The sequence below is a fragment of the Furipterus horrens genome, unplaced genomic scaffold (genome assembly GCF_987537825.1).
Source record: "Furipterus horrens unplaced genomic scaffold, mFurHor1.1.pri manual_scaffold_4, whole genome shotgun sequence".
Classification (NCBI taxonomy): domain Eukaryota; kingdom Metazoa; phylum Chordata; class Mammalia; order Chiroptera; family Furipteridae; genus Furipterus; species Furipterus horrens.
This window is the reverse complement of record NW_028327174.1, coordinates 21,189,357-21,208,298: the sequence shown is the minus strand read 5'-3', so window position 1 is coordinate 21,208,298 and position 18,942 is coordinate 21,189,357. Positions and strand designations below refer to the sequence as shown.

Sequence of the window (18,942 nt, the reverse complement as noted above, 5' to 3'; positions counted from 1 at the left end):
GGCCCTAAGGGAAAATCAGGAGGTGCCTTTACCTTGAGGATATTTTTCCCCCTAGGCCAACAGCTTTGGTTTGGTTGGCTTTATGGGGGCAAGGAGGTAGAAATCAGGGGGAAAGGCTAGCTCGAAGTGGGGATTCTAACAGGGAGTCCTCACCAAATTAAATTGGAACTCTGAAGGGCTACATTCTCAGAATAAAGATGATAAAACTAAGCTGACCCCATTTCCCATTTATGGGACTACAGAGAAAATTATGTTCTAAGTAGAACAGGGAGAAAAAGGGAAGCCTGTCCCTGAAAAATGGCCATGGGCAATCGCCACTGTGGCTTCACACTAGAGTGCCAGAGTATTACCCTGGGACAATGTGTGGAGCTTGAGGTCAAGGGGTCAGGGAGGTGTTTATAAAAGAGTAGTTTGTTATGGAATTTGGGCAACAAACTGGAGTATCAAATATCGTTCCTTCCTCCATCCCCTGTGACCAAACCTTGGCAGAAGATTTCAGGACCACAGCCATGAGGACGGTTCTAGGGATCCCAGTCTGCCAGATCAGCTGGGGATGTTTTTCAAAGGATGACAAAAGCCAAGAAATGTCACATGCTGTGCCCATCTTCCCCACCATGATAGAGACCTGCATGGACAAAGATAAATTTTCTCCTTCTTCTCCAACCCAGTATGTTGAGCTCAAGTTTCTTTTCTGTTCAAATTGACCCTCTTTTGGTTTTCTTTTTATATGAGAGGGGATTATCACAGGCAGTGTCCTTCCTTCCTCTAGAGCTTGGAGCCTGAGACCTCCTCCCATGCCCAAGATAGTCGCTTACACTTGTATATTGGGAATCAGCCATCGGAAAATCTCCTCCATTGCCTGGATTATTGCAATGGCTTTCTAACTGATCCCCCTGCTTTTACACTGTCCCCCTACTGATCTTTGTAAAATCCAGGTCTGATAAGGGCGCTTCTCTGCTCAAAACCCTCTGAAGTTTTCTTATCTCATGAGAGGTGGAACCAACATCTTTATATTACAGGGCTGGCCCTCCTCCTCTCCACCACCCATATCCCACTCCAGCTCTCCCTTCTCTCAATTAGGTCCTTGCTGAAATGTCACCTTCTCACTTAGGCCTTCCCTGACCACCCTATTTTAAATTACAATCTTTCCCAATAACCCTGTTCTGCTTTATCTGTTTCCATAGTATTTATCACACCAGATATACTATATATTTTAACTATTGATTAGTTTATTGTCTACCTTTCTTTATTAGAGGATAAACATCCAAGAAATTTGTATCTTTGTTCACCAGTATATTCCTGACACCTAAAATAGTGACTGGCACATAGTAGGTACTGAAGACACACCTAAAGTGGTAATTGGCACAGAATAGGTACCCGAGACATATTTTATGAATGACTGAAGGAGAAAATAAATTAAGAAGGTGCCAGAGACAACTTATGTCAATGATAAAGTCATCAGTGTGGGTATTTTTAAAAATTGAGCTACTATTATGTGCCACACCCTAGACTGAGCACTCTCCCAGTAATTTTTTCTCTCAGAGGTTGCTTCTGCCTGTGCACTTCTACTTACTCCTCTTTATTCTTTCCTCCAAGCTTTTCCCATAGAAAACAGTCCCCAAGCTGCTTCCATGGAGTTTCCTCTCACTAATCCCCCTGCTTTCTGCTCAGAGCACTCCAGAAGCTCATGAAATGAGGCCTATGACTCTGTCCAGCTGCTACTACAGTCATTGTGTATGCAATGGTTTTCTCCACTTTGCTTCAGAATGCAAGTCCTAAAGGGTAGGGATCAGACCTGCCCACCTCCCTGTCTCTCTTAGAGTGTCAAATAAGACTATGGACTTTGTAGCCTGGCTTCCATTGCAATTTGGCTGTGCCCAGAAGTAAATTATGGGATTAAAACACCAAAAGCAACAGGGACCATGATAATGTGGCCATGTGTAGGGGATCAGCAAATCTTTACCAAACAGATTCCATGCTTGAGGCATCTCTGTGAAATGGCAGGAGGCAAAGGATGCAGCATAAGACCAAGCCCTGCTTTAGCTCTAGTTGTGGGAGACTGATCACAAATGTGAAATATACCCAACATAGTGGTTTGCACAATAAGTGGTCAGAAAATATTTATTAAATTTAATCAGCAAAATCAATGATGCAGCCAAAATAGTGAAAATAGTACTGGATTTAGGGCCAGAATATGTGGGTTCTAATGTCAGGATGGGATTGTAGACTTTGCAGCCATAGAGCAGGGTTCAAATCCTGCATATCACTAAATTGCACCTACAAAAGGCATGTCTTATGTGGTAATTATAAGGATTAGTGCTAATGAAAATGTGACATAGAGAGGATACAAATGGATGAGCTGTTGTTGATGATGATGTTATTACCATTAGTATATCAGCTCTGCCATGTTTGGCTCAGTGGATTGAGCGTCGGCCTGCGAGCTAAGTGTCGCTGGTTCGATCTTCCAGTCAGGGCACATCAGAGAAGGAAAACTCTGACTCCAAAAAACCTCCGCTGCCTTGCGGCATACCTCTTCAGGGGAAAGGCTAAGGGAGTAAACCCCGACAGAAAATCCGGAGCCGGAGTCCCTAAGGCGGTTTGACGCTGTAGTCAACACCGGCAACTCCTGCGGCGCACCTGAAGCCAAGCTGTATTGACTCCGTCTTTCCCTTGGACCCTTCAGCTGCGAAGAGAGGGGGGGTCTGCTGCATGGGCAACAGCAGACCCTCCATATCACCCTGCCCAGGCTCTGTAGCTTCAGCTTCACTGGAGAGGACACTCCAGCGTTATCGCAAGATGTCGATTCAACACGGGAGGAGACAGATACCGTGTCACTCCCAAGTCGGACTGCACAGCCATTCTCGGCGGTGCAGATAGACTCTTAAGAAGCTACACCATCATCTCTCGAGACGGACGGCTGCCGACGACGATATCAGCTCTGCCATGTACCCTCTGGACCTGGGACCAATCACATGGCTGTTTCTTGGGCCTCAGTTTCTTATATGTGAGATCAGAGACTAAACAGAGATGATCCCTCAATGCTAAAATTCTTTTAATTCCTACCATGATCCAGGAGACCAGGGCAGTAGTCCATGCCTTGTGACCTTGAACAAATCCATTTTCACGCCTGTTTCCTCATCTGCAAAATGGTCATGGGTCTGGGCTGGTGCTCTCCAAGCTCTTCCAACCTGAAACTGTGAATCTTGAGTTGCTTATGGGAAACACAAAAGGGGAGGTCAAAACCTGATTTCTGTAAGGGGATGGAAAACCAAGACCAGAGAAGTTAACATTACAAAGGACAGCATCAGAGGGCTGGGGAGGGACATGTTGGAGGTGGGGCTGGGGAGGTAGGGAGGGTGGAAAGAAGGGATTTCCCAAGTGAGGAGAGCAGTGCCTCTAGAACTTGCATAGGGATCTTGTTAAAGTGCAGATTCTGCACCAGTAGGTCTGGAGCGATGCTTGAGATGGAGCCGGTCCCAGGGATCCCACTTGGTGTAGTTAGGAAGAGCATTCTTTCTTCCCCAGTTTAGCAGCTGGGCCTCTTGGAGAAGGAGGAGAGAAGCTAATCTCCTGCCCACACATTTCTCCATGTGTCACCCCCAAGACTCCAAAGCAAAGGATGTTTTTGCCATTGTTTTTCCTCCAGTCATTCCCCCAACCCCAAACACACACACACACACACACACACACACTCACACACTCTTCGATGCCCTGGCTGCCCCCGCCTCATCATTACTTCCATGACTGACCTTCACTGCGAAAGTGATTTGGGGGGAAAAAGAATCTCACACCATGTTTTCCAGGCCCTTACTGTCTGGCAGTGACAATCCCAGAGGAATGGGAAGCGAAAATGTCTACATTGTTGGAGAGCGGCAATGTCTCGTCCTGCTTTTCCAGCTTAGATGGTAGTCATTCTTCCCTGGACCCAGAGCCTGGGGTTAATGCTGCTCCCACCCCAACCCTATATCAGAAGAGGGGCCTCCCACAGAGGGATTTTCCCATCCAAACTCTCCTCTGCCCAGACATACACACGTGTGAGTGCACATGCATGCACATATACACACCTCCCTCTACCCAGAGAACACTGCCATCCTCTCTTCCTGAGGGAGGGCTTCTTTTACACATCACAGCCTGCAGGGCAAACACTAATATTTGTAAAGCACAGGGGGATAAACCGCTGAGGCTACCATCAGTACACCCCAGGTTCCAGCACCTCCAAGTACCCCGGCCCCAGAGGTCTGAAGACATTCGTACCTCAGACACATCTGCAACCTGTTCCCCGTTCCAGCCCACCAGAGCGTCGTTTCATACAGCTTGCAAAGTCCGAGCCTGAGCCCTCTCCCTGCTCCTCATTTTTATGAAGAGAATGGACATTCCTGGAAAGCTTGTTTTTACAGAGGGAACCTTTATACCTGATCCTTTCTCTCCCCATGTTTTCTATTTAGCACTCCATCCCTGCCCCCAGAGGAAATATGACCTGAACAGCCTCCTTTGCAAAAATAATTCTAAGAAAGAAGACTTCACTTGAGTGGGACAAATTATAATTTTTCTCTGAGCAGGTTAAATACCTGGCTGCACTCTTTTTTTCCCTCTGCCTCATCTCAGAGGTTTATTCAGGGCTCTTCCTCCTCCTGACATTTGTGCTTCAGGAAAATGGCCCTCCTTAGGCTGTGATGGGAAAAAAGAGGGAGCCAGTCTGGGAGAGTGTTTTAGTACTCATCGGTTCTAGGAAGAGGTAATGGGGAGGGGGACCTTCAAAGGCAAGTGACTGCTAAACTTTCCTTTTAAACATAGCGGCAAGAGATTTCAGCACCAAGTGAAAACTCTGAATTCTCCATTTCAGATTGCCTGGTCGAAAAGTTAGGGTGACCTTTTCTTTTCACCCTGGGGTCTGACAGTGTAAAAATCTCACTCTTGTTTTCCCTCCCTTTCTTCTTTGGTCAACCTTCTTGCACCCACCCCATTAAGGTTTCCCTCACCCTCTTCTCCGCTTAGTCACTTTCAATGGCTCACTATTTCTCTTCACTGAGGCCCAGTTTAAATCCCATTGCTCCACAGACTAGTCCCGGAGCCTTCAGATCTACTTGTTCCTCTGTATTCTCAGTCCCTTTAACAACTGTAGTCTTCACTTAACACTTAATACATTCTCAGGGATTATTGATGGTGGTTTAACAGGAATTCATCTTTCCTCCATAGTAAGTTGGAAGCTCTCTCATGAAAGAAATGACATCATGTGTACTGTACACACCATAATATCCAGTATTTCTGTTCCTAGTTCTTTGTGTGTATTATGGGCCATTTGGAATCTGATAAAAATGGAAGACATTCTCTCCTGAAAACTGCACCAATACGCAGAATTTGCATGAGTTCAGAGGGTGTGCAGTTTCCTTGTTACCCACCAATGGACTCCAGATTAATAATACCTGATGTAGCACTTAGTACTGTTGGCTAAACAAATAATAGGTGCTCAATAATTGTCCATGGATATGTGACTCTCACTGTTTATCCTCTACAGATTGCCCTGACCTTCTCAATCGTCTTTGCGGTCATTGTGTATCGTATCACAACTGCAGCTGCTCTGTCTCTCAACAAGGACACACGCTCCAATGTCCGGGTGACAGTGACGGCGACAGCGGTCATCATCAACCTCGTGGTCATCCTCATTCTGGATGAGATCTATGGTGCCGTGGCCAAGTGGCTCACCCAAATCGGTACTGTGCCACCACATCCCCCGTTTGCCCTAGGCCTCCTTAAATGTGATCAAGTCAATGTGGGCAACGTTTTTGGTGGTAATGACCCAACCCTGAGAAAGGGAATGGGAACAAGAGCTTTTGTTCAGTGCATTTTAATTAGAGAGGGCTCCCCTGGCAGAAATTGTTTTCCTGCCTAAGTCAATTGCCTTACTTTCCCCTAAGAATAATCACGGGTCCATTTTTTTCAGCCTAACTTAGAAGCAAGCCAGGTTCAATGCTTCCTGTTAAAAATCTCAGAGTTTTAGCTCTTCTCACTTTCCCAGCAGCATTTATAAAGTTGAGAAAGCCTCTTGATACTTGAGCCTGGGAGGGTCTTATCTATCCCCACATTGTCAGAGGCCTCAGAAAATCCACACATTCCCTGTGCGCGGAGCAGACTTCAAAGAGGCATATCAGACTTCCCAAGCTTCAAGCCAGTGAGAAAAATGCAGTGGCCTCAATATTCAGACGTGTCATTTGAGCTGCAACCTGCTGTTGCCTGCACACCACTTTCTTGCATTTGTGCTCATTAGATGGGGGAGGGCTGAGAGCCGAGACCCTTTCCTCATCAAATTTATTCTGGGTGGCCTGGATGCATCCCCTTTCTCTTGCTGAATCCGGAGAATAGGAGTCTCTGCCTCTTGTTCACCTCCAAGAAGTTGAATTAATGATATGATGTCTTTAATTCACTGACCAGTTAAAAGCTAGGCACTTGATAGAGTAACCCCCTCTTCAAGAGAGCCTTCCCTGGAGGACCAGAGAATTCCGGAAAGGCTTCACTAATTCCAGTTACTCGTTCAGTGCCTTTCCCCGGCTGGGCCTCTGTTCACAGTGAGCATTTACTTTTGGTTTCTATGTGGATATAGGCAATTTACCATCCGGAGTGGCACTTCTGCTCTCTTTAGGTTTGTACATAATTGTAAGTGTTATCTATATGCCTTCATAAACTTCTTGAGACAAGTAGGCAGAGCGCTTTACTTCCGCATATTTAGTGGTATACAGGGTTCTATGGAAGCACTTAGGAGGACCAGCTGGGCTCAGGGGGGGCTTCTGAGGGAAAGGCCTCCAGGCGGAAAGCTCAGAGATAAGTGGTGGTCAGATAGGCACAAGCAGGGGAGGAGGGAGTGGCCAAGAGGAGAAGGTTCCTGGCAGAGGAGACAGAATGAGAAACCCGTCACTGAAGAGGGAGATCAGATCCCTCAGGGTCAAGAAAGGCACACAGGAAGGGGCATGTGCCTGGGTTTATATGACAGGTAGGTGGGTAGAATTTTGGTGGCCTAGATACCAGGGAGCCGAAGGAGCAGAGCTTAGCATATGGAAAAAGAAAACACGAACCATTGCCAGGGAGCCATTGGAGCCCAGAAGGTTGTTCTGGGGTCTGTGGTGCACAGCATAGTGGAGAACTGGGCCCAGAAAGTTGATGATACCTTCTTGTTTTGTTTGTGTGTGTGTGTGTGTGTGTGTGTGTGTGTGTGTGTGTGTGTGTGGAGGACCTTAAGTGCCAAGCTGAGATCTTTGCTTATTTTTATAGACAATGGAAAAGTATTTGCAGGAGTTCAAAGGGGCATCTAATGAAAAAGTACCCATCGTCCTGGCCTGAGTCCTGAACTAGCTGAGAAATAAAACAAAGGCAGATGTAGACAAAAGCTAGAATGTCAACTTTAATGCTGAAAAGGCTACATTGGAGGAAGCATCTTAGTAGGAGAGCCCAATAGGCTTCCTAATACTGAATTGCATACCGATTTACCCTCCCCATGGTGGGCATCAGTGGACAGGGGAACCCTGAAAGTCTTAGGGCAGAGGTTGGGGGGCACAGAGAACACCTGCTCCCTGTGGGCTCTTTGCTCCCCAAAGGAAGGATAGAGGAGTGCAGAGTCACCTTCCAGACTGACCACTGAGATAAGTTATGTCCCCTTCTGTCACCCAAGAAGAGAAATGAGTGAGGTGGTGGAGGTGAGGCAGGACATCACAACTGATCACACTCCCTCCACATGGAAGAAATACCAGCAGTGGAAAGAATTCTCACCTCAACAGCTCCTGACTCAATAGCTCCCAGCACCACTGAGGATCTTGTGAAAGGTGTGATGTGATGGGAGCTGTGTGTTTTCAGAATTACCGGGGCAGGGATATAGGATGCCAGAGGAGAGAGAGGCTGGAGGGTCTAATGTAAAGGAGATTGCTGAGTGTGTGGGCAGGAAGTAGGGAAGAGAGGAACAGGGAATGAAGGATGTAGAAATGTCTGCCTGCTGTCCATTTGCATTACTTTATTTCACTTTTCCTACACAGCTCCGGAGAGTAGTAAAGACAGAATGGAAATGGAGTGGTTGACAATCAAAAACTCATTAGCAAGTATTTAGTGAGCACCTCCCATGTACAAGGGTGGGTAATTCTGTTTGCTCTGGGCCACGGAATAGTTTCCATACTGTGAAGCTACATCCACTGCTTCTAATGGTACTCCATCACCCCAAAAGTTTTGGCCCCTTCAGGCTGCTAAACTAATGCCCCGTTCTTCCTAAGAAAGTTTGTGCATTGGAATGGAGGTGAAATTCTAGCAAGTGTATTTTGTTCTTTGTGATAACAATACTCATAAGTTGTTCTTAAATTAAAAAAAAAAATTCTGCATCCCATTTTATCTTCACAAAAACTATGTGTGGTCAGTAAAGGAAGTATTATTTTCTCATTATAGGAAGGTTCAAACTCAGATTCTACCTCTAAAATGCAAGTGTCTTTTGTGCTATTTTTAAGTACGTTTCTTACTGCCTGGATTGAAGTGGCGTATTGGATGTCCACTCAGGAACCCACTCAGGCATTGTCCCAGACTGTTGCTCTTGTCTGTCTTAGACTGGACATCCCCAGGGGCTCAGATAGGTGCTGCTGTGCAGTGGAAGGACCACTGGATTAGAGAATCTACCGGGAAGAACCTGTTAGTCCTAGATCAGACTCCTTGTCCTTCCCCTGCCCAGCTGTGTGGCATTGGGCAGAGGAAACTTTTCTGGATCAAGTTTCATTGATCCCTCCTTTATCATTTTCCTCCTTCCTGTCCACAGATTATCACCACTATCTGGACTGTTGTCACAGCCTGATGACTGTGCCTTTGTGTTTAGCTTCTTTCCTATGGACCTCTTTCTGAGACTCAGCCTTTCTCAAACAGTGGGTTTGGTGTATGTGTGTGTGGGGGCATTAGCCTCCACAGAGAGCTTCCTTTTGCCCTTAGGTCAGATATAAACTAATATTTGAGGCTCTCCATGATGTTCTTCCCACTATCCTCCCCAACCCCATCCAGCCCACTCAACTCACAGTCACCCCAGGCCGTCTGCCAGTGCGTTGCCACCCCATGCTTGCTCAGGCCGTTGTAACCACTATAACAACCCCCGGTGACCCTCTCTTTAAAGGACCCCTCAAGGCCTGCCTCCTCATGAATTCTATTCTGGATACTCAGCCCTCCGTGAGTTTCCTGCCACCCACTTCTGAAGTCTGGGCCACAGAATATTCACCCATTTATTCTTCTCTGATGCTGATTGAGTGCCTACTCTGTGCCAGGCCCAATTCTGGAAGCACAGCTGTAAATAAGAAAGACACGGTCCCTGCTCTGCTTGGGCTTACACTGTAGTGAGGGAAAGATGGACAGTAGATGAGAACATTTCATGGAGGTTGAGCAAACAAAACAGGGAGATGTGATCACTGTTGGGGTTGTCACTTTGGATCAGGTGGTTAGGAAAGGCCTGTTGTTCTGTTCAGAACAACAGAAGGGTACCAACCACACAGAGACCTGACAGCAAAGGCAAAAGCAGATCAGACACAATCCTCCAGACTTGGTGGCTTATAAACCAGCAAGGCAGGAGCCAGTTTGGAGTGTGTTTTCTTCTCTGCTCACTGGAAGTGATCATGTAGTTCCCAGTGTCATCCCTGTATTTTTGTGTGTTTCCCAGTATTAGAATAGACAAGGCCGGGCTAGCATAATAAATTCATCTGAAGATCTCAGTTGCATAATGTGAAGTTGTTTATTTGTTCTTGCTCACACTACATGTCTAGTGTGACAGGTCTCTGCTTCACAAAGTCGCTGAAAGACGCAGACTGATGGAGTCCACATGGACACAATGTTAGGGAAGGAGAGAGCTAGGGGCAAGAGGGGAATCACACAGAAGCTGTGAAACACTTCAGTCTGGAAGTGTCATCCATTACTCTGCTCACGGCACACTGGCGAGGACCAGCCTAATTATGAAAACATTGGGAAATATGTGAATATGGGTGGATATTCTGTGAACTTGAAAGGTCTTTGCTACTTGCTGCAACCAGACTACCAGTCCTGGAGAACTCTACTCTGTCTTACCTTGCTGTTTCTTTCCCACACAGTGCCTGCTTTGTGGTAGATCTTAGCATACATTTGTTGATAAAATCATTGATGATTTCAAAAAAATTCTTTTCAAAGAGCATCCACAGGCTAGGCATCCTGTAAATCTCAGTAGAGGCTACAGCGAGTGTTTATGTGTTCGTTATTTCAATTCTGCCTACTTACAAAAGGATTTGAGGAAATATTGCAGCGAAGAAGGTGAATGCAAAGTTGTCACAATGGATTAGTGACCAAAAGGTGCAACAGAGATATCAGAAGACTTGAATTCTTCTTTATGACAAAGAGTATATGCACTAATGGAGATGGTTGTACAGAGCAGGGGATGACTAGCATACCTGCAGGCAAAGGGGTGATTTCAGAGTCCCCCAGGCCTCCAGGGGGACATAGAGCTGTGGATAATGCCACCCAATAGAATGAAGATTCTGCCAGGCTTAGAGGTTTCCTTTGCCATTCTCACGCTAGGTTTAATACCCATCTGGCTCCCTGCCTCAGATCTCCTGATTGATGAGGAGGCTGTGAATACATGCTCTGCTCACCAGGTGCAAACAGCTGGTGTAAACAACCCCAACACATTACCAAGTGTCTCCTGCGAGGCTGGGTGATGGATGACCGCTTTCTTAGGAGCATCCTTCAATGTGCCCAGGTGTCAGACCTACCTGAGGTTCATTCTTGCCACAAACAGTTATGACAAAAGACAGAATGTGTTAAATGCCTTGAGAGTAATTGACTCAGTGGTGGTAGATAAAGACAGTCACTGTCCTCCTGGCTGCCATGATAACAGTACTCATAGGCTTGGGTACAAAATCTGCTATAATCTGGACTACACTGCATGGGTGGCATAGGGACCAAGCTGAAGCCTGCGGTGCTGGGACAGGTTGTTGAGGAAAGAAGCAAAGTTTGGGGGCCTGGGTGGCCAATGCTCACTGTACAAAGTATGCAGCCCAGTTCAGCAAGCACCAGTAATTAAAGTTTATGCAGATACCAATGAATGGGTAGGATAAGGACTGTCTTCATTCCCAGTGATTTGTTCACTTCTGAAGGGGTCACAGGCGGTGGATATAGGGAAAAGATCTGGTTCCTGGCATAGGAAACAAGCAACAGCACAGGCACCCCAGCCAATAAGACAGGGTATCACGGGAGGCCAGGCAGCAAGAGCCACCAAGCAGAACAGCTCAAGGTGTGCTTCTGTCCTGTCTGTTTAGGCTGCTACAACAAAATACCACAGAGTGGGTGGCTTATAAACTACAGAATTTCATTTCTCAGAGCTCTACAGGCTGGTAGTTCGAGATGAGGATGCCAGCAGGGTTGGGTGAGGGTCCTCCTCTGGGTTGCAGACTTTTCATTGTGTCCTCACAGAGAGAAAGGGGCCAAGGTCTTTCTGGAGCCTCTTTTACAAGGGCACTAATCTCATTCATGAGGGCCCCACCCTCATGAGTGAGCACCTACCAGAGGCCCTACCTCCTGATACTATCACATTGGGCAACAAAGCATTCAGATCATAGCAGTTTCTCCTTGGGTCAAGACAAAGTGATGTACTGTGCCTTTGAAACAATGAGTTTCTGAGCCCACACATTGAGGAGCAGGATGTCTAGTGCTCCTGAAAACCATAGGCTCTCACCATGATTGACATAAGAATGGGTCAGGCTTGGTCTGGGAAGGGGCTTATGAGTACTCTGGCTGTAGGAAATTGTTCTAGTAGGGGCCAAGTGCAGGAGGCAGGGCTGACACCAGGCTTCTAGGCTGAATAATCAAAGTGCCATCAGCTTGTTTTTTATCAGCATCATCCTCTAACTCCAGGTCCCCCACCATAGCTTCCTCTTCCCCTCCCTTTCAAAACTATGTGCAAAGTGCTGAGTTGTGTGTGGAGCTGTGCAATTCACCCTTCACTCTCTATTGAACTTCTTCTAGTTACAGGATTGGGCCTATTGTAGGTACTTGAAAAGCGATAGCTGTGTTAAATCAAAGTCTTCCATTCTTATGTAATGGCTGTGTTTGTGACTCCTTGAAATATTGCTGATGACCTCCTCAGAGATGTTGCCCCAGATGCTACTGAAGTGGGGACAGGGAAGTGAACAAAAGGAAGGGGTGGTGAGAAGCACCTGGTTTTTACTGAGCACTTGCCATGTTCCAGGCACTGGTGGGCATAGTATATAAATTGTCCCACATAATTTTCACTGTAGTGCTGGAGATTGGTCATCTTGCATTCTACTCTTGAGAAGCCTAAAGAGGTTTAGAAACTTGACCAAGGCTCATGGTTAATAGTGATGTACGTGAGTACATGTGTGTATGCATTGTGCGTGCATACACACACACACACACACACAGATACACACACACACACCACCATCCCAAGCACTGTTCCAAGCACGTTATGTATATCAGTATTTTTAATCTTCAAAACAGTCTTAACACTCCCATTTTAAAGATGAGAAGACTGAAGCACAGGGAGGTAAATAACAGGTCCAAGGTCATGTTGTGAGTCTAGCCTCAGTGTCCTTGCTCAGACCATGACACTCTACTGCCTGTAGAGTGTCCTTCTTCCTCAGGAAATTCTAAATGCAGAAGAAAACATACCAGGGACTCCAGAAGATGTAAAATGCAATGCACCCACCCATGTGAATTTCAGGTGGTGGGGTCTCTGGGGGCAAGCAGGGAGACTCAGTGGGAACAAGCTCTGAGTACACTGTCACTTGCCTCCTAGGCCTCCGTACAGGAGGAATCCTCCATAGATTCATAGACTTTGGGGCCCCACATGCTTTGTTAAAGTAAAAAAAAATTGAAATGCTATCAGGAAGTCCTGAGTCTAAAAGTTTGTGCCAGTTCTAAGCCAGCCTCACCATAAGGCAATGTATTACTATTACAGAGGGAAGAGAGGAAAGAAAGGAATAAGGAGGGGAAAACCTGGGACCAGAGGCTGCTAGGACATTAAAAATTCTTTAAAGAAGAACCTTGGGGGTATATATGGATGGATCTAATTTGCCATCACATGTGGACAACGTGTGTTTTTACAGTGCAGGGTAAAAGGCTGGCTTTGTTGGCTCAGAGCACTGGGACCCGGAGATTCAGCTTTACGGAGCCTATACAGGAACGTACTTCCAGAGCAAGGATCTGTCTGGGAGTGTGTGGATTTGTATACTTGTGTATGGGCCAGCCTGGGACGTATGGCTTCCTTGGGGGTGTTGGGGAGACCATAGTGCTGGTAATTAGAAATCTGGCTTGAGAGTCAGGTCTTCTGGCTTGTATTCCCGCTCTACCACCAGCTCCTGACTCCCTGTGTGGCCTCTGGCAACTGGGGAGAAGGAACCTCCTGCCTGCCCCTTCTGTGAGGCCCAGGAAGGCTGTAGGGAGAGTGGATTCTGCCATTGCCCGAGGGACACCTCAGTGATGTTGGCTTTAAAGCATTATAAATGTTGTCTGGGAAGGAGGGAGGATGGTGGCAGGCTGCTACCACTAATAAAAACGACTGTGATCATGGTTTTAGCCCATGTTGTGGGACAATTTATTCCAGTTATGTGAAACTATTGTTAGTAACACTGATGCTTATGTATAACTGGTAACGCTACTACTTAATATAACTTGCAAACATTCCTTCCCAAATTCGAGCTATAACTATGAACATGTCTCTTTCATTTTTCCAGTTCATCACTAATGCACCCATCCCTCTTAATAGTAAGAAGTCCAGTATATTCCTCTCCTTTGAGCTTTCTAAGAACTTGAGGCTTAAATCATGAAAACATAGAGCAGCGGTCATTCTCTGTTTGCCATGTTTCCTTTCCAGACCTCTTTTCCATTCTCTCTACCTTCTTTGCTGTGTTCTGTGCCCCCTGAGGACCAGCTGATTGTGTCACCTGGCTCTCCTACTCTGACTCTGGTTGGGGGGGGGGGTCAGCCATTAGAAAGCAGTGGAAGGAATTAGAGAGCAAACGGAGCATGAATTGGGGTTATTTCTTCTCTGCTTCTTCATCTCTGGCAAAGCTGCATCCTTTCATTATAGTTTCTGCAGGATGGGTCTTCCCTCATAGTCCTTCTTGGGCCCTAGTAACACCATTTCTTCTTGTCCCTTCATTGCTGTAAGGATTGTCTTCATTAGAATCATATTCTTTGAACCATCTGAGGTGAATCCTGTTGACTGTTGGGATCCAGACAAATGGAGGGGGTCAGCCCAGCATCCATACTTAAACAGAGACATGCCTGGAGTATGACCAGCCCTTCACTCCTTTGTGTCTTGTTGCTACACAGCATTGTTATTGGATACTGGCCATGTCCCATCTGACTGAAGAGGCTGGGCCACTGCTACAGTGGTCTCTCCATTTGGCAGGTCCTGGGCTCTCCAAGAAGGGATGACCTTCTCTTTCAGAGTAAGCTCAGTGGAGGGTCCCCAGCTATCAGGGTTGCTTGCTTTCTGGGCACATAAACACCTCTTCTCCCATCTCCAGGGTGTGACCCAACACATAGGCCCAGATCCAAGGACTCCCTGGAAACCCACCCTAGGAGCATGCAGCTTATCTTCTTAAACTTTCAAAACACAGATCTCATGATACCCCATTTTGCTTCTCTCTGAGAGAAGGGATGCTTACCACCCCAGCTGGTGCCAAAGTGCTCGCCCCTGACCTTCTAAGAGGGCTCTGTCAGGAACTTTTAGGTAACTCGCTAGTACCTTTCCCGTTAAAGAGAGGAAACGGTGTACAAATTAATGTCTAATAGCAGGCCTTGCCACACTCTAATAATAAAAACAAATGTTTGAGACCTTATACTATGTGTGGCGCTCCCCATACTTTCTTTCACTCAGTCTTCGCAACAGATGTTGCAGGAAGCTGCCATGTTAGGAATTAGGATGGTAAGGCTCAGCGAAGTAAGTCACTTACCTTGGGACACAGAGACAGAAAGATCTTCTGGCTTCCAGCCCAGAGTCTTCCTGTATTCTGTCGTAGCCTTGTTGTTGGTGCTATAGGACACAGAAGACCAAGAGGAAGGATTTAGGGAATCACTGGTCCAGCCTCCACACTGAGGCTGTGGCTTGCTAGAGGTTCTGATTCCTCAAAGCTGGCCAGGTACTTTAATGAATTATTCTCAGTCATACAATGCTCCATCCCCACTCCAACCCCCTGGGGCATGGCTCAGGAAAGGACAAAAGCCCAGAAATCCAAGGACTCAATATGTCCAACTTCAAGCTCTTAATTTTTCCTCCAAACCTGTTACTTTTCATCATTCTTCCAATCTCAGGAAATGGCACCACCAGCCACTCAAATATTCCTATCAAAACCCAAGCTTCATCTTGAATCTCTCTCTCTCTTTCCTCACCCCTAGAATCCATGCTGTTAAATATTGACTATTCTACCTTCAAACATATCCCAGATCCCACCACTTTGTACAAATTTATTCTGATATTGGTCATCTCTCACTCCTTACCTCCTACCACACATACAAAGGACATTTTCCCTGATCCTTTTAAAATGTAGTATCACCTTACCTCTCCCCTGCCCAAAACCCAAACGTGACTTTGCATTGTGGTTCCAATGTATCTGAGGTCCTTCCTCTGGCCTGCAGAGCCCCATGAACCAGCCCCTGCCTTCCTCCCAACTCTACTGCCTATACTTTCTCCTTGCTCAGAATGTTCCAGTCACTTAGACCTCTCTGGTCCTTGTATATCCTTAGGTTTCTCCTGACCCCAGGCTTTTGCCCTTGCTGCTGCCACCTTCTCCGTCCTCCCCAGCTCCTCCGTGCTGAGAGGTCGCCTCCTCAGAGGCCTTACCTGACCACTCTGACAAGAGTCTTCCTGTCCTCTTTTCCTTCTTATCTCCTTGCATGTTCCCTTAATGCTCCTTGCTCTCTGAAATGGTCTTATTTGTCTACCTCCATCTTCTAGACTCTAAGCTCTGCATGGCAGGAGGCTTATTCGTTTGGCTCCCCACTGTAGCCCCAACGTCTAATACCTGGCATTTAATAGTCACGTGATAAATATTTGTTGAATAAAAAATGATAATGATGGAAAAAGTGAAAACCTTTTCTCTGGGTTGCCTTCCCCTGGGAAAACATGAGGGATGGACTGTGAATGGAATTACTCCATTCCTACTCACGGGGTGCTTGGTTTCCAGACCAGTGTATTCATTTGCAAAGTGACTCCCTGGTGTCCTAAAGTGTCTAGGGTCATGAACTGGACATGTTACCTATTCTCTCCCTGCTTCTGTAATTGCCAAGGGGAGAAAATCCTCATAGGGCAGTTGTGACAATCGAATGGAGAATCGTGTAAGGTGCCTATACAGTACCTGGTAGGCAGTGAGCACAGGATATGGGGTTTTCATGACAGATCCGTAACAGAACTCCCTCTGTCTCTCTGTCTCTCTTTCTCTCTCTTTCTCTGTCCCACCCACACTGCTCTCTCCCTTCTTTCATCCTCCCTCCCTTTCACTGTTTCCTCTCTACCTCCCTCTCCCTCTCCCAGTGTTTTCTATTTAATATCCTTTTGCCTTAGAATGAGATGCTTCTGGGGTGCTGTCATCTTGGGCTAGGCTGCTAGATAGCACAGTAGGTCTCATATCCCTTGATCTGGGAGCAAGAGCCATCTTCCTGACTCTAAGGGAGGGATCCCTTGTGCTAAAAAAAAACAAAACAAAACAAAACAAAAAAAAAACCCTCCCTCAGGCTATAGGAGGATCTCACGAACACCCATCCTTAATCTCCAGTTCTGGGGCTCTCAGCTCCCTTAGGCAATGCACTGGCTGCCTAATTACCCAGTTGGCTGGCTTTTCCTAGGGTGATTCCCTTCCCATGGCACAAACAGGGCAACATCACACAGGAGGCTGCGGCACACACCCCTCCCCATCCCACACCCACAAATGGAGGGAAGGCCAGATGGTTGGGCTGTCGGAAAACATAGTTGTTTGCAAAGACTTGATCTGCCCTGGGGGAGAGGCAGGGTGAGGAGCAGGCGCCTCTGTTTTCTGACTCAGCCACACAGGTTCAGGCCCTCCTTCTGCCCAGAGTAGTGCCAGGGCTGGGACTTGGATGTCTCCTCATTTTATCTTGTCGCCATCATTATATATCTACTGTCTGGGTTGTTGGGGACATCAGTTAGGAGGACCTGCTTGTCCAAAATTCAGATTCTGCAGCTGTCATCCCCTTGCCAGCCATTCTGCTTCCATGGGCTTAGAATGGCACTCTGGAGACTTTCAGTTCTTAGGTGGCCCCCTGGGACTAGCTTGGGCTTTCATACTAATTATTTTCCAAGGCGGTTTACAGCTGGGTCATTTGTAGCCATATATTTTTTTCATGACACAGTGCCCCTGAGATTTAACACTTAAAAGAAAGGGGGGTAGGTAATGGCTCCGCACAGGAATTTGATCTGATTGTCCTCTCTTGTCCTGGACAGAGTCTGCCCTCTGATGGCCTCTCCTCAACCTGGGGTGGCTTTCTGAGGGCTGCTGGATATCAGGAGCACATGAAGGATGGAGAAGGGTTGCCCTCTGCCTACTTACACCCTCTCTTTGCTGGTTCTCTTTACACCCCTGTATTTGGAATCATATGAAGCCCAACCAGGCTGGGCCACTTTCTCATGGGGCTCAGATTCAGATCTCCTTTGAGGTTTGGGTCAGCAGCCTGCATGCAGATCACCCTACTTGTCATCCCACCCCAAGTGGATGCTGTGAAAACTTGTTCTATTTCTTTAGTCATCTAATCTCTGCCATGGGCTGGTGAGGTTCCTTATGTTGGCTACTGAGAGATCCCAAAATCCAACTGGAGATCTAGGGCTTTCATGCTCCCCTTTACCCCCAATTCTCTCCCTCCCTTGAGGTGTTCCCTGAGGGCCTCCTTTCCCAGCAAAGCACATGATATGGCCACAGAGGTTCTCTGAAGTGGGAGCACTCAGCTGATTTAGTGGCCTATCAAGTGGATTTGGATTGTTTATTGGAAATGCCCATTATTTATGGTGGCTCATGGCCCTAAAAGCACAGGCAAAGGCTGTTTTAAAAATAAAACTAATAAATAATAACTTGGCCCATGATTTATCAGTATGGAGACAGGCAGCCATTCATTTCCAGTTGGAGCAAAGAGCTCTGAAAGAACTGGATTCTCTTTCTAGGGACCTTGCAGGAAATTCCTGCAGGATTGGGAGATCAGAGTACAAAGAGTTCAAAGGAGATTAGAAAAGAAAATCAGAGACATGTGCCTCTCCAGACCTCTTCCTTAATCCCCGTATAGCTACATTTGTAAGTTTTCCAAGTTTTCAGCTCCTCAGACACAATTCCTTATTTTAGGGTGACATGGGTTTTAATTTTCTTATCCATAAAGTATTTAAAAGTGAGAAACAAGGTTAGAGATGAGATGCAATTAAGTTACTATTGAATTTGCTGCAGAGATTCAAATTTCTGTTGAAGTTTTTTCTCCCTTTCCTCCTTCCTTCCTCCCCTTCTTTTCTCTCCTTCCTTCCTTCCTTCCTTCCTTCCTTCCTTCCTTCCTTCCTCCCCCCCACTCCACCTTATTCCCTCCTTTATCCTCTGTCTCTGTCTCTATCCTCTGCATCTCTTTCCTCTCTCTCCCCAGTCTCTCCTTTGTGACTGAGTTTTAACAGGGCCCCATGGGCAATCTCTGTTCATGCTCAGTGCCCATCTTGAAGTGGAACTCAGACCACAGGCACATCCCTCCCCGAAGAACAAATCCAGAATTCTTCAAGTACTACTAAAGAAAGCAGGTTTTAATGAATCTTAACTGAAGATTCTTTTAGAGGCAAATGAAAGGATTATATGTACTATGAGCCACACAGTAGAAGTTAATGAAAATTTCCACTGGGTGTCTCCCAAGCCCCTGTCCCCTGGCCTGTCACTTACATTTCTTCTTTTGTGGCAGCCCCCCTATCTCCCT

General features: G+C 46.5%; 1 protein-coding gene across 1 annotated transcript in view; it reads left to right on the top strand.

Annotated features, from left to right (window-relative positions):
• Positions 1-18,942, top strand: part of ANO2 (anoctamin 2) — a 302,275-nt gene that overhangs the window by 226,337 nt on the left and 56,996 nt on the right. The window contains exon 17 of the mRNA XM_090275378.1: positions 5,516-5,711. Coding sequence (XP_090131504.1) covers positions 5,516-5,711 — 196 coding nt within the window. The remainder of the gene's footprint in view (positions 1-5,515; positions 5,712-18,942) is intronic.